Raw genomic sequence first — 12,437 nt, forward strand, 5'->3', positions numbered from 1 at the left:
TATGGTCTCACAGGGAACTAACTTGGCTAAAAATTCTGTAAAGGTCCAACAGCAATATCTATTGCTGGAAAGGTATAGAAAAAACAAAAATGCCAACTTTTTTTGTCTTTTATCGTCTGCCCAGTGAAAATCCAACTGGTACAGCGTTTTAACACAACTGCTCAAACATTGCGTCAATAATTATAACATTACTTAATCTCATGAGACATTATGCAAATACTCAGTTTACACTGAGGAAGATTCAGTCACCTATGCATTCTAGGGAGTGATTAAAACTCAAAGGGAAACTGATGGCATGACCAATTTTCTGATTACATCAGATTATTATTCGAGCACTTCTGGGCGCTAACAAGGCCATTTGTTTATTTATACCTGGACAACAAGCTTGAATTGTAAAAGTAAATAGAAAGTGACGTCACAGTAAAGCAATGTACAAATTCCCGACAGAAGAAAACTGAATTTTATCCCATTGTACGTGCAATATTCAGGAAGGGAGGACACAACACTTCAAAGATGCGACATGTTTTAAAGTTCCAATAAATCACCTTATTTTTTCATGTTTGGCCCTGTGTAATACGTGTTTTTCAATCGGCTTGCATATATGGCAAAAATGGTTAACTGTGTGACAGCAGCTTTATTCTCAACTCTTTCATTTTTCCTTTTAACTTTTTCTTTTACCATCGTCCTGGCATCTGATAAGATTTTTAAGAAGCAAAAGTTCACATTTTTCCTCCAGCTTTTAGAACCTTCTAGACTACTGTATACAGAACATTTAAAAGCTTGGTTTTATTATATGTACGTTCCGCAAATCACAAGCCACCAACGTGGAAGTTGGCTTCTGACTAGACAGTGTGCTATGTCACAGGACTTACCATTTTGACATCTGGCACAGTTCAAAATCCACCCTGTTGAAAGGTGGTTTGAATTATGCTACATGGAACACAGATTCTTTAAAAGCATTGTTTGTGAACTGTGATTGTTTGTAAAATGTAAAAATAGAAACTTCCAATTCTATGTTTGGCCTCTTAAACAGCCCCAGGTTAAAAACCAGAGGTCCATATTGAAAAAAAAACCCAATCTAAGAGTGAGGAACTCAATACAATTTGCAATAACCTATTTTCAATAAAAGCTAGATTTATCTTAAAACCTTTTTCTTTAAACATCCCTCTTTCCATGGGTGCCCATTGTACAACACAATGAAAATCATACCCATTATGTGTGACCAGACACTGGCGGAGCCCCAGTTTCCTGAAAATATCCACGGTGATGTCCATGGGCGTGTGGTCCGTGACGGTGAAGGGGCTCAGGTCCATGATGCCTCGGAGGCGGAGGGGAGGGGGCGCTTCGGGCGGCTGAGCAGGGCAGTGCTCTGTGAAGACCACCAGGGAGGCGCTGACGATGCCATCCTGACGCTTCCGGGCGTTATCTGATAGGAGACGCAGAGCGGAGGAAATCCAGATGAAGAGCTCATTGGCATTCCAGACCAAACGTTTTACACTTCAACCAATAAAATAACAGCTTCAAAGGCTAAAACTGTGACAAATATTTGCTAAGGTATACAAGAATTGCTCAGAAGACTATTAAACCAGGACTTATTGACAACAAAAAGCGTCTCAACAGCTACAATCCTCACAATCACATAAAATTATACAATTTGATTATTTATTTAAATTAATGTTTGTAATTCAGTCGCAATCCGAACCTATTGATATGAGCAGGTCTCTTCTGAGCACAAATCCCACCAGCCTTTGGGATTCCTGCGAGATGACCACAGGGAAGCCGCTGTAGTGCGTGCTCTCTACTAACGTCTACGGGGAAAAAAAACAAGCAAAAAACAAAAACGTTAGGAGTTATCGTGTGGAAAACAAGACATCGTTCAAACGTAAACATAAAAAGAGATTGCTTTGAAAATGTATTTACACCTTATGAACTCCTCCACCCTTTGTCACGATGCAAACACAAACTTTAGGTATTCTACTGGGATTTTGTGTGACAATGTCAAATCACAAAGTGAAGGCAAAAGGAGATGTGATTTTGAATGTTGTTTTTTTTACATGCAAAGATCCATAAAGTATGACATGCTTTTACTTTCATACTTTTTAGAACCTGCTTTTACTTTAATTGATATTCTTTTCCATCAGGTATGAATACTTTTACAAAGTGCCATGCTTTATGTGTGGCGTTACCATAGTAGGGCTGAAATGATTAATCGGATTAATTGTGATTAATCAATTATTGAAATCAATCATCAACTAATTTAGTAAGCGATTAATCGTTACTGGAGTAACAAATTCAAAAAAGACAATTTTCTAAAAGCAATACTTGGAGCAGTAATTAAGCCAAAACTGCACAAAAAATATGTACATTTTGCATTTTAGACATAAAAATAACCTTTGTCTGTAAATATGTTCTACCCAGAACTTTTCAAGTGGCATAGCTGCACCTTGTTCAAATTATGTAAAGGACAATATCTCTTAAGCACCTTATGATATAAAATTACTAATCAGATCATTTTAAAAATAAAAACAGATTGATGTTAAATATTGATGTTAAGTCAAACAGAACATCAATACTTGGATGTATTGATGTTATTGTATTGTATGGATGTTAAATCAAACCAAAAAGGCTGAACTTTTCAAATGATCGACAGAGAAATGAGAAAGCGCACACTAAAGGAATGCTTTTTGTTGCATTTTAGACAAAAAAAAAATGTACTTTCTATATTATAAAAGGACTTGAATAATTAGTTTTTTACATTTTTATCAAATTTTTGATATTGTATAAAAACCAGCTTGAGTTGTTAAATGGAAAAATCTCCAGAATGTGTCGATTCTTTCATCCGATTAATTAATAGAATAAATCGATAGAATAATCGATTACTAAAGTAATCTTTAGTTGTAGCCCTGCTGCACAGGGTTTTTTTTTTTTTTACCTCCACCTCCCCTACAGTCATGCTGTCCTGTGTGAGCACAGCCAGAGCAGGGTCCCCCCTCCTCGGCCTCATCACGTCCACTGCCAGGCTGCTGTGCTCAAACTCTTCTTTCGGCTCCAGGAACGGGTAACCGTTCAGCCTTATGTGAGCCTGCAGATACAAATGAGTGAATATTTCTGCTTTAGCTGGATTAGACATACAGAAATAGACATGTCAGGGGAACAAAAAATAAATGCAAATGCACCAGGAAAAAGAACAAGCAGAAGCAGAGCCACTCGTTCACGATCGGATCGTTAGCAAGAAATGAGGGCTAAAGAATACACAAAAATCAAGTTGTTGTTTGCAGACACTTCACCTCATAAATTCCCTCTCTTCCAAAGGCGTCTGCCACCCATTTGCTGGTCATGGTTGCGGCCATGAGGGGAACGATGTACTCCAACCCGCCGGTCAGCTCAAACATGATGACCACGAGCGACACCGTCATTCTGGTCACGCCACCTGCAACGGGACACGGGTCGGAACAACATTAGACTTCGTCCACACAAAACACCAGCCACCTGATTGTTGCAGCTTCAGGAAAAAAACTGAAACGATTGCAGTTGCATCGAGGTACATGGCGTCAGCCTGAATTCAATCACACGTCTCTTGGCAGCCTCGTCCTTCTGTCGACAGCTGGACGGGAGATTTACGCCGAGGGTCCGGCAACCATTTTCGAGGAATGAAAACGAGCTCGTTAAGATGTCAAAAATCCAACAGATAATACCGCTCCCTGAATTGCCTCCTGATGTTAACTCAAGGAATGCTAAAACTCTTTCGGTTTCCTGTAAGACCGGCCAATAAGTCAACGATGCCTTTTGTCCGGCCTGTCAAAAATGAACAGATTTCATTTAATGAGGTTTGTGTGCAAATAAGCTCACAGTGGCTCGTGGTTCTTCAGTTTTTAGCTTGATAGAAACTTCAGTAAAAACCTAAACGCAACTGCTAAAAAATGTGTGCAGCACAGACACAAGAAAAAAGAAACAGCAGAAGCAGAGCTGACTAACATGCAACATGCAGTTTTTTTTGTATACCTTGTGATTAAATATTCAGATCCAAGATTATTTACTATTTAAATCACTCTGTTCTGTGAAGGAAAGCAATTATCAGATTTTTTTTTTTTTTTTAATCTAACTAAGGGTAAAATCTAACAGGAAGCATTTAAAGGATCAGATTTACATTAAGTAATAAGAATAAATCAAAAATATCTCTCAGTAACAAGTTTAAATATATAAACTTTGTTTATATATTTGTTTTGTTTACCAATCTTAATTTTCAATAAAAAGGAGCACACTTAATTTCCTGCTTTTTTCCAGTACGAAATCAAAATAAGGTCCCTAATGTCACAAAGTTATAGAAAGATTTGTAGAAAATCATTATAGCACATGGAGAATAAACATTTAAAATAATACATTTTAATTTCCTTCAATTACTAACCCTGCCCCCAACTTCTCCAATTTAAAATGCAAAGTTAGGTATTGTCTCTTGTTGAATAAACGTCAGTGGTTAATAATTTATACACACAAACTAAAAATACTTGACATTCGTTCTACCAACATCTATATCTTCCCATCGCTGCCTTTTTTGGTTTCTAAAAACATTTCCAGGAAGGACTGAACACACAATCTCAACCAGCTTAGCATGTTCAAGCTCTACATTCTCAGAATACCATCCCACAGAGAGACTACAAGATGTCTTTATCGAACGGCCAAGCAGCTGCCTGCTTTTCATCAACTCCAAGCTGCTTCCGGACTTTCAGAGGAAACCGCCCAAAAAGACATTTGTAAAATTTTTCCTCCCTGTCACAACCCAGATCTCCTGAATGTCTCATGTAAAGTGCAAGAGATAACGCTGAGCTGCATGAATAAACTGAACTGGGCTGAAACAGCAAAAATCCAGAGAAGACGAAGCCCCCCACCTAAACAAGCAGCGGCCCCAACCATTGCGTAAAGGCCCGGTGTGATGCAGTCGGCTCCTGGGGAGCACCACCCTCTAAAGAGTAGCCAGTCATGGTTGTAGTAGGCCAGCTGCTCCATGCCCACGCCCAGCAGTCTGCCAGCTATCGCTCCCACCGCCATGCTGGGGATGAAGAGGCCAGAGGGAACCTGGGAAAAGAGTCAGGAGGCTTTAAGAATGCAGTTTTCCACCAGAACAGAGTTTAAAAAGCAAAGTGAGAAGGTGCCTAAATTTAGGGCGTTTTCACACCTTATAGTCCGGTAGACTTGGTTTGATTTGGGACCAAAATCGCAATGTAGTTTGCCTGAGTATATATTCAATGGTAGATATCTTTTAAAATCTTCACAATTTTATTTTAACAATGAATTAAAAATTATAATACTGCACTTCAAAGTTTTAGCTGCTGTATCGAGATAGGATCACACTTTCCATCTGCTAGATTAGGGATCTGCAACCTGAATCTTCGGAGACACAATCAAACCAATCAATCCGACTATCAGTTGTGAAAACACTCTTACACACATAAAACTCTTTTACAAACAGACAACATTACTAAAGAAAGGAAAGGGTCCTGTATTTCCGACACTTTTTCAATTTCCCCTGAAAAAAAGTTCATGATGAATGAAAGGGAAGCATGTCTTTAAAATGTGGCTGCAGTTTCGTATAGTGAACACAGTGGTAGCTGTGGTCTCCTCACATGCTTAGCACTCCCACAGAGTCCGCAGGGGGGGGAAAAAACACGATGAGTTCAAAGCAGAGCGATGACAATTTAACAAGCAGCTAAGTACAAATGGAGATATAAAACGTCTACGACGCGCCAAAACGAGGCCGTTTCTGCAGCCTCATTTCTGCGGGCTGCAGAAAGCGAGAGCTCACGAGTCCTGAACTGACCTTCATGCCAAAAGTGATGACAGTGATCAGGATCTTGAAGATGAGGGCCAGGGCCAGCTGCCACAGGGCCGTGCAGAGGCCTGGCCCTGCTGGCCGGTCAGCCAGGCTGTTATCTACGCCCGTTTCTGACGTGTTGACCGGCTGGAAGGGAAACATTTTTTTTTTTTTAAAAAGAGAAAAATGATACATTATCTACAACTTAACTTGTCTTACGGAGACAAAGAGCCGCCTGCTGACCTGCTTGTAGCCACACAGCTGAGAGGAGTCCAACAGGGAGCAGTCGTTGAAAAGCTCGGATATGAGCTCAGCTCCACTCATTCTGGTGTAACTGTTTGGGAAGGCGAGCAGGGCGGTCACCGCGGTGACCAGCAGCACCTCGATGACCGGGTAGTGCCCGAGCCGAGTGGTTTTCCCTGCAGGACGCGCACAGACAAGCCGATTAGTACACACACACACACACACATAAAAACACACCCAAACAAAACACAAAGAGGAAAAAAGGATAAAACAGGCAGCACTCACGCGTCCTGCACCATGCGATGTTGGCCTTGATGAACAGCGTCCCCCAGAGGCCGCCGAATATCCCCAGCAGGATGAAAGGTGCCAGCTCCACCAGGTGCCACGGGGCGTGGAACTCCACGTAAAACAGCACCAGGCGGCTGTTTCCAAACGGGTTGATGGAGCGCAGGGTGAAGGCCGCCACCAGGGCGGCGAAGAACGAACGCCACAGGGTCTTCAGGGGGAAGTAATAACTCACCTTGCGGGGAATAAAGAGAAGCAGGAAGTAAGCAAAAGGTTGGGATTTTTGCCTATATATGAGCAAAAAATTATTAAAAATATTGATTCAGTGGCAGAAGCTGTAAAAATACTACTGTGTCTTGGAAATACATTCTTACCCCTTCATGTTTATCACATTTTGCTGCATTACAATGTATTAAACTTGGATTTTATGTTATAAACCAACACAAAGCATTGCTAAATGTACTTCTAAATTTACTTCTCAATGACACATAGTACTATGCATGCAGGTGAAAAATAATTGTTTTTCTCTCTTCTTTACAAGAATCTCTTCTTCCACATGTTTTGTATCATCTTATTTCCTTTTTACTTCTTAATTACAAACTCTTTTATGTTGTTTTGTCACATAAAAACTGAAATTTGTTATTGCAAAATGAGACAACGTTAGAGGGTATGAATATTTTTGCAAGCCACTGTACACTTATTTTCATTTTAAATGCCTACTAGTACACAGAAATCATCTTTAGAAAATAAACAAGGCTAACAAATGAATTCAATTTTGAAGCAGATCTGGGATAATGCACTCCCCTCAATACATCGTAAATTGTTTCTGTCATTGAACATTTCGTTATTTAATAACCAAAAGCTGCCAAGAACACACTGACTCTCCAAACTATTGCAGCAAGCGTTTATTCCCGGTTTATCACGTCTTAATTAGCTGCCAGCGTGCGTTCGCTCCAGTACAAAGTCACATGGCTGGGAGAGAACAAACAAGGAGGAAAAGCAAAACGCGACTAATTCAAATCGTCTGTGTCATCTGGTGCCGATAACTTTACTGGCTCTGTGGCAGAACAGGGAGACGGGTATGCACACTTCAGCTCATGGCTTATTTCTCAACTTCCTACCCACCTCCTCCAGACTGAACAGGACTCCTCCTATGGGAGCACCGAAAGCCACGGACACTCCGACTGCGGCTGCTGCCGATAGAACCTGCAGAAAGAGGGGAAGAAACAAAGAGCGTTTCAGAACGACGGAGACGGGATCCATCAGAACCAGAAGGACAGGGGAAACATCTGCTGACCAGGAATGGATGATGTTTACGATTTGCCAGTTGGAAAGATTGAATCAGTCGAAACGCCACAACCGAGAAGTAACGACAACACTCTTCAGTGTGGAAGTTGTTACTAGGGTATTTCCAGTATCAATAAAGTAAATAAACATATATCTATAAACTGCAGATTTTTCTTCACAAATAATGATATTGAAGAAATAAATTTCACATCTTATCTTGCGGTGCACAAAAATAAAAATGTGTTTTCCTTTATCTATCTGATGAAGTAAACAAGATATGCTCTAGTTAGCTTTAGCTGGTTTTTATCTGTCCAATTATTTGTGTTGCATAAGCTAAAATGTTGATGCAATTGCAGATTGATTGTTTTAGAGAAAATTATTAATTTTTTTTTACTCTCAAAATGTTAGTTGTTACGTTTTAATTGTAAATATAGTTTCCTGTTAGCAAGAACTACCAAGAATAAAGTTTTAGTTTGCTTAAACTTCAATATACCCCAAACAATCACTTGGTGAAGTCCAACAACAAAAAAGCCAATAAACCTTCATTCTACCAGTAAACATAACAGCATGTCACATCCTCTGAAGCCCACCTCTCGCCGTTTGGCCTCGTTTTTGCGGTATTTGGTGAACAGATGGCAGAGTATGTTGGCACAGCAGCAGGCCACATGAACCAGAGGTCCCTCCTTCCCCAAGCTGAGGCCGGAGGAGACGGCTAAAACCAGAGTGATGGTCTTTATGATCAAGGTCCACTTCCCCAGGTAGCCACGAATGATGAACCCACTGAGGATTGTTTTAATCTGAAAACGACAGGGAGAGAGAAAAAGAGGGGTGTGAACGGATAGGTTTTCCATTCCAAAGACAATGACATGTTTAGACTTTGGTGAGGAATCGCTTCAGATGTGTGTCTGCTCTCTCTCTCAGAGTTAAAAACCCTACAAAAAAAGGGGGGGAGGGGAAAAAGTCCCCTTTTTTTGTTTCGAGAATATTTTCTTTCAAATAAGACATTAATCTCCTGACCGCGGGCCTCCTGACCAGAGTCTGACCTGCGAGAGATTACAGTCAGAGGAGAAAATGATCCGAGTACGTGAAACTAGCCGCAGCGAGAGGCCGACAGCTTCGTTTGGGTTTTTTATTCCGAGACGGATCAATCAGTGAGACTTTTGAGACAACACAGAAGAGTTTTTTTGGGTTTTTTTTTTTTTTAAAAGCCTTTATCTGCTCATTAAGATTAAGGCATTGTAATAGCTCAGCAAAGGTCCAAATGTCAATCAGTAGTTGACGAAACAAACATCTAGGCAGAAATGTTGCACAGAAAAGTGGGTCAAACTCCCTTAACAAAGAGGGCAGACACTAAAAAGTCATACAGAATAAACTCCTGGGAGTTACCAGAGTGCACTTGATTTAAACACGTTTAGAACCTGATAAAGACTAGATGAAAATCAAATTCTGCTATTTAGTATATAGAAATAATGTTGGATCTCCCATCTGATCTAAAACAGGAAAAGTTTAGTCTGATTTAAAGTCAGACACTGAGAGAAAGAGGGTTTGTTCTTTTTTTGCAGTGTACGTAAATATGTGGCTGTAACTGTAAGAGAAATTCAGTCAGTGACAGAAGAAAATATAGATATAAAACAGATTGGTGTAGCAACATGAGGTCCACTGTTACCTCTGGTATTCCTGATCCACAGGCATATGGAGCAAAGGCCCTGACCAGCGTCACAGCCAGGAATGAGAAGAGCAGAGCCCAAAATATGTACATTAGGTAGTTCACTATGTAGGCAAACGGGCCCTGAAAACACAACAAGCACATTTATTAACCTTAATACTGAAGTACATGAAAATATAAATCCAGTCAGAGAAAGAAAAAAAAAAAAAGTGTTGTCTTTAACGATGACATGTTGCAGCCAGTAGATGGAACCCAAGCGTCATTATCATTTATCTTGCTGTCCAAGTTGCTGAGATTCTTATTAGGACATAAAAACATGCAGCTTCCAAAGACTGGTTGAGCAAATAAAGTAAAAAATAAATAAATAAATAAAAGGTTCTCAAGCTCTTTATGTTGTATTTGTATCACAATTAGAATCAAGACGTTCACATTTATGTCTGTTTAGAGCAGAACTCAAAGATGTTCCTAAAAACAATAAAACACATTCAGCTGCTTGATAACAGTTGTGAATATCGCCGTGTTTTACGAACAAATGAGGGAAGTACGGTACTTCAGTGTTTGTCGCTTATTGAACTTTTAGAAATTACAGCAGCTGCAGAGATCCCCAGCAAAGGGAAAATAACGGTGATTAACGGGCGTGAGAAACAACTTAAACCAATTTATGTTCTACTGTTTCTCGCTCTTTTCTCAACAGTCCCGTTGCCATGACAACCGACTGACAACAGCTCCACACATCCACAGAGCAGAGATTATGTTCAAGTGCATCATGAATCGACATCAAAAATACACAAAAACATTTTCCACACAAAAAAAGTACGTAAAAAAACCTAAACAAAGCTTTCAGTCCATTACAGTTTCATGTTTTCAGGGTTGATGTTTCTTTTTTGGCTCTTTTGCAATGGTTAAGAAGTCATCGTCTCATCACAGTGGTCGTTGATTGGCTCTTTAAACACCTGGTCTACTGATGATCTTTCAGAAAATGGGTGTATGGGTCACCTTTTTTTTTTTGAAAACTGAACCAAAACAAATTGAATTCCACAGCACATCTACATGTTAAGTTGTAATAGTCAAGCTAGCATAACTAACCACTTCCTCACTTTTTTTTAAATTCACACTGATCTGTGAAATATGATACCCTGGGACCGTGTTATCTTAGTGTTGACAATAGCAAAACATTGCGTCCCTTTTGTTAGATTCTTTGCGTGATCATATCATTTTCCAACCACATTGCTGACTCGATGTACAGCAATGGCACATGTGTGGCGCACAATAAGTTACATGAAGTCCAATCCCATAATATTTCTCAATACGTGTGACCCTATGGAACGGCGTCCTACCTGAGCCGTTCCTGCTATGAGTTCAGCCCAGCTCTTCCACTGCGGACAGCGGTCCCTCTCCTGGAAAGTCGTCTCATTAGACGTCCAGCAGCAGTGCTCGTGGTTGAACCAGAAGCCAATAAGACACACCCCTTCTTTCAGGTCTGTCATCCAGTGAGCTGCGATGTCGATACCACCAGCGAGAGCACCTGTGGGACAGAACGCAGAGCTCAGGATGGAGGCAATTTGTGGTTGAGCGCACAATATTTTTTCCAAGTTGCCATTTTGTTGTGTTCTGAGCCGATTTAAGTATATGAGCATCCTTAACTGTTTTCCAAGCTAACATGGAGTGCATTGACAAAGTAATTATAACCAAAATAAGGACAGTTAGCTGGAAGATGTGTTGAGACATAGCTCTCCCTCACACACAATGATTTGCATGTAGGGAAAACAGTTACATGATCAAACTGTCTAATCTGAACAACAGATCTTCCTCCAGGTTATGTCGAAGCGACATGGTAGTCCTGGGTTTGACTCCTGGTTATTCTGCCCACAGGTTCTCCCAGCCTGAGCTGAGGATCTAATGGCTGCTTCTCTGAATAATACCCTCCTTGCCTGATCTGTCGGTATAGATGGTTGGTCCATGCGGGTTAGGAGTTGTGTTAAATTCAGACATTAAGAAAAAGAAGCTTGCACTTCAAGTTTCTCCCCTGCTTTATCCATAACAATTATGTAATACTTTGTGTAGTTCTTTTGTATAATAGTAGAAAAACACACTTAACTTTGCTGCTGTTGTGTTACAAAAAGTGTAAACTCTTCAGCAAAGTGCTTGGCCTGCTTTCCCTGAGACCTAAGTCAAGTTTCCTGCTGGGCTTCTGGTCAATCTGCAGAATAATCACTTTCTTTAAAAAAAAAAGAAAAGTCACCTTGCCTATTTTCAGTGCTATCCCAGTTCTATCTTGTGACTCTACACCTGCAGTTTTTCACGTTGTGGGAAATCAAAACTGAACTGCTGCAAGCGGCCCCAAACCAAAGAACCACTCTGGATTTAACAGAGCTTTGTCTGGAGGATTGACACTGTAAGTATGACTCATTTTAACTCTACCTGCTTTCAAGAATGATGAATCATTGCTGTAATGACTGATATCAGCTACGACATTTAGGATGAATAAAGTATTTTGGAATATAATTGTGCTGAACACCCAGTGTTTGACGATTTAACTGCAAGCTTTAAGCATCCAAGCATCTCATCAGATGTAATGTACATCCACCCACCATTTAGGTAGGCTAGTAATTATGTAAAGGTTGAGTGTGTGAACTACCTGCCATGAGTCCCACCAGAAGCATGAGCAGCCATCCGGAGAAGGCGTCGCTGACGCTGTGCAGCAGGGCCACAGTCGACTCTCGGCTCTTATTGGTGATCTGCACAGTGACAGAAAAGTAAGACAACGCCTTCTGATATTGCTTCTTACTTAGTCACGTATCAACTAAATTAATAATTGATTAACCATTAACTGGGGTTTACAGCCTAAAGAAAGTCCTTTTTCTGAAAGAACAAAACAGAGCAGTAATTAAGCCAAAACTGTGCAAAAAATATATACATGTTGCATATGGGATTTAGAAAAAATGCCTGTCTGTAAAGTTGTTATTTCAAAAATAATTGAATTGTTTGTTAGCATATTTTAATGTACTTCCAATATTGTATAAAATAAGTTTAAATGAGAAATCTGCAGAATGTGCCGTTTTTTAAAATCTGATTAATCGAATAATCATCAGAATAATCGATATAATAAATTGATAACTGAAATAATTGTTAGCTGCAGCCCTAATT

The 12,437-nt window shown here is 40.0% G+C and overlaps 1 protein-coding gene across 4 annotated transcripts in view; it reads right to left on the reverse strand.

Annotated features, from left to right (window-relative positions):
• clcn5 (chloride voltage-gated channel 5) overlaps positions 1-12,437 on the reverse strand; it is a 30,446-nt gene that overhangs the window by 2,452 nt on the left and 15,557 nt on the right. For all 4 annotated transcript variants that reach the window (XM_023346574.1, XM_023346575.1, XM_014471534.2 and 1 more), the window contains 13 exons: positions 11,929-12,028; positions 10,628-10,815; positions 9,291-9,413; positions 8,215-8,421; positions 7,463-7,543; positions 6,338-6,572; positions 6,053-6,228; positions 5,816-5,956; positions 4,887-5,073; positions 3,288-3,430; positions 2,933-3,082; positions 1,703-1,808; positions 1,210-1,426 (listed from right to left, as the gene is read on the reverse strand). In XM_023346574.1, coding sequence (XP_023202342.1) covers positions 1,210-1,426; positions 1,703-1,808; positions 2,933-3,082; positions 3,288-3,430; positions 4,887-5,073; positions 5,816-5,956; positions 6,053-6,228; positions 6,338-6,572; positions 7,463-7,543; positions 8,215-8,421; positions 9,291-9,413; positions 10,628-10,815; positions 11,929-12,028 — 2,054 coding nt within the window. The remainder of the gene's footprint in view (positions 1-1,209; positions 1,427-1,702; positions 1,809-2,932; positions 3,083-3,287; positions 3,431-4,886; positions 5,074-5,815; positions 5,957-6,052; positions 6,229-6,337; positions 6,573-7,462; positions 7,544-8,214; positions 8,422-9,290; positions 9,414-10,627; positions 10,816-11,928; positions 12,029-12,437) is intronic.

Source organism: Xiphophorus maculatus, chromosome 14 (assembly GCF_002775205.1).
Source record: "Xiphophorus maculatus strain JP 163 A chromosome 14, X_maculatus-5.0-male, whole genome shotgun sequence".
NCBI lineage: Eukaryota > Metazoa > Chordata > Actinopteri > Cyprinodontiformes > Poeciliidae > Xiphophorus > Xiphophorus maculatus.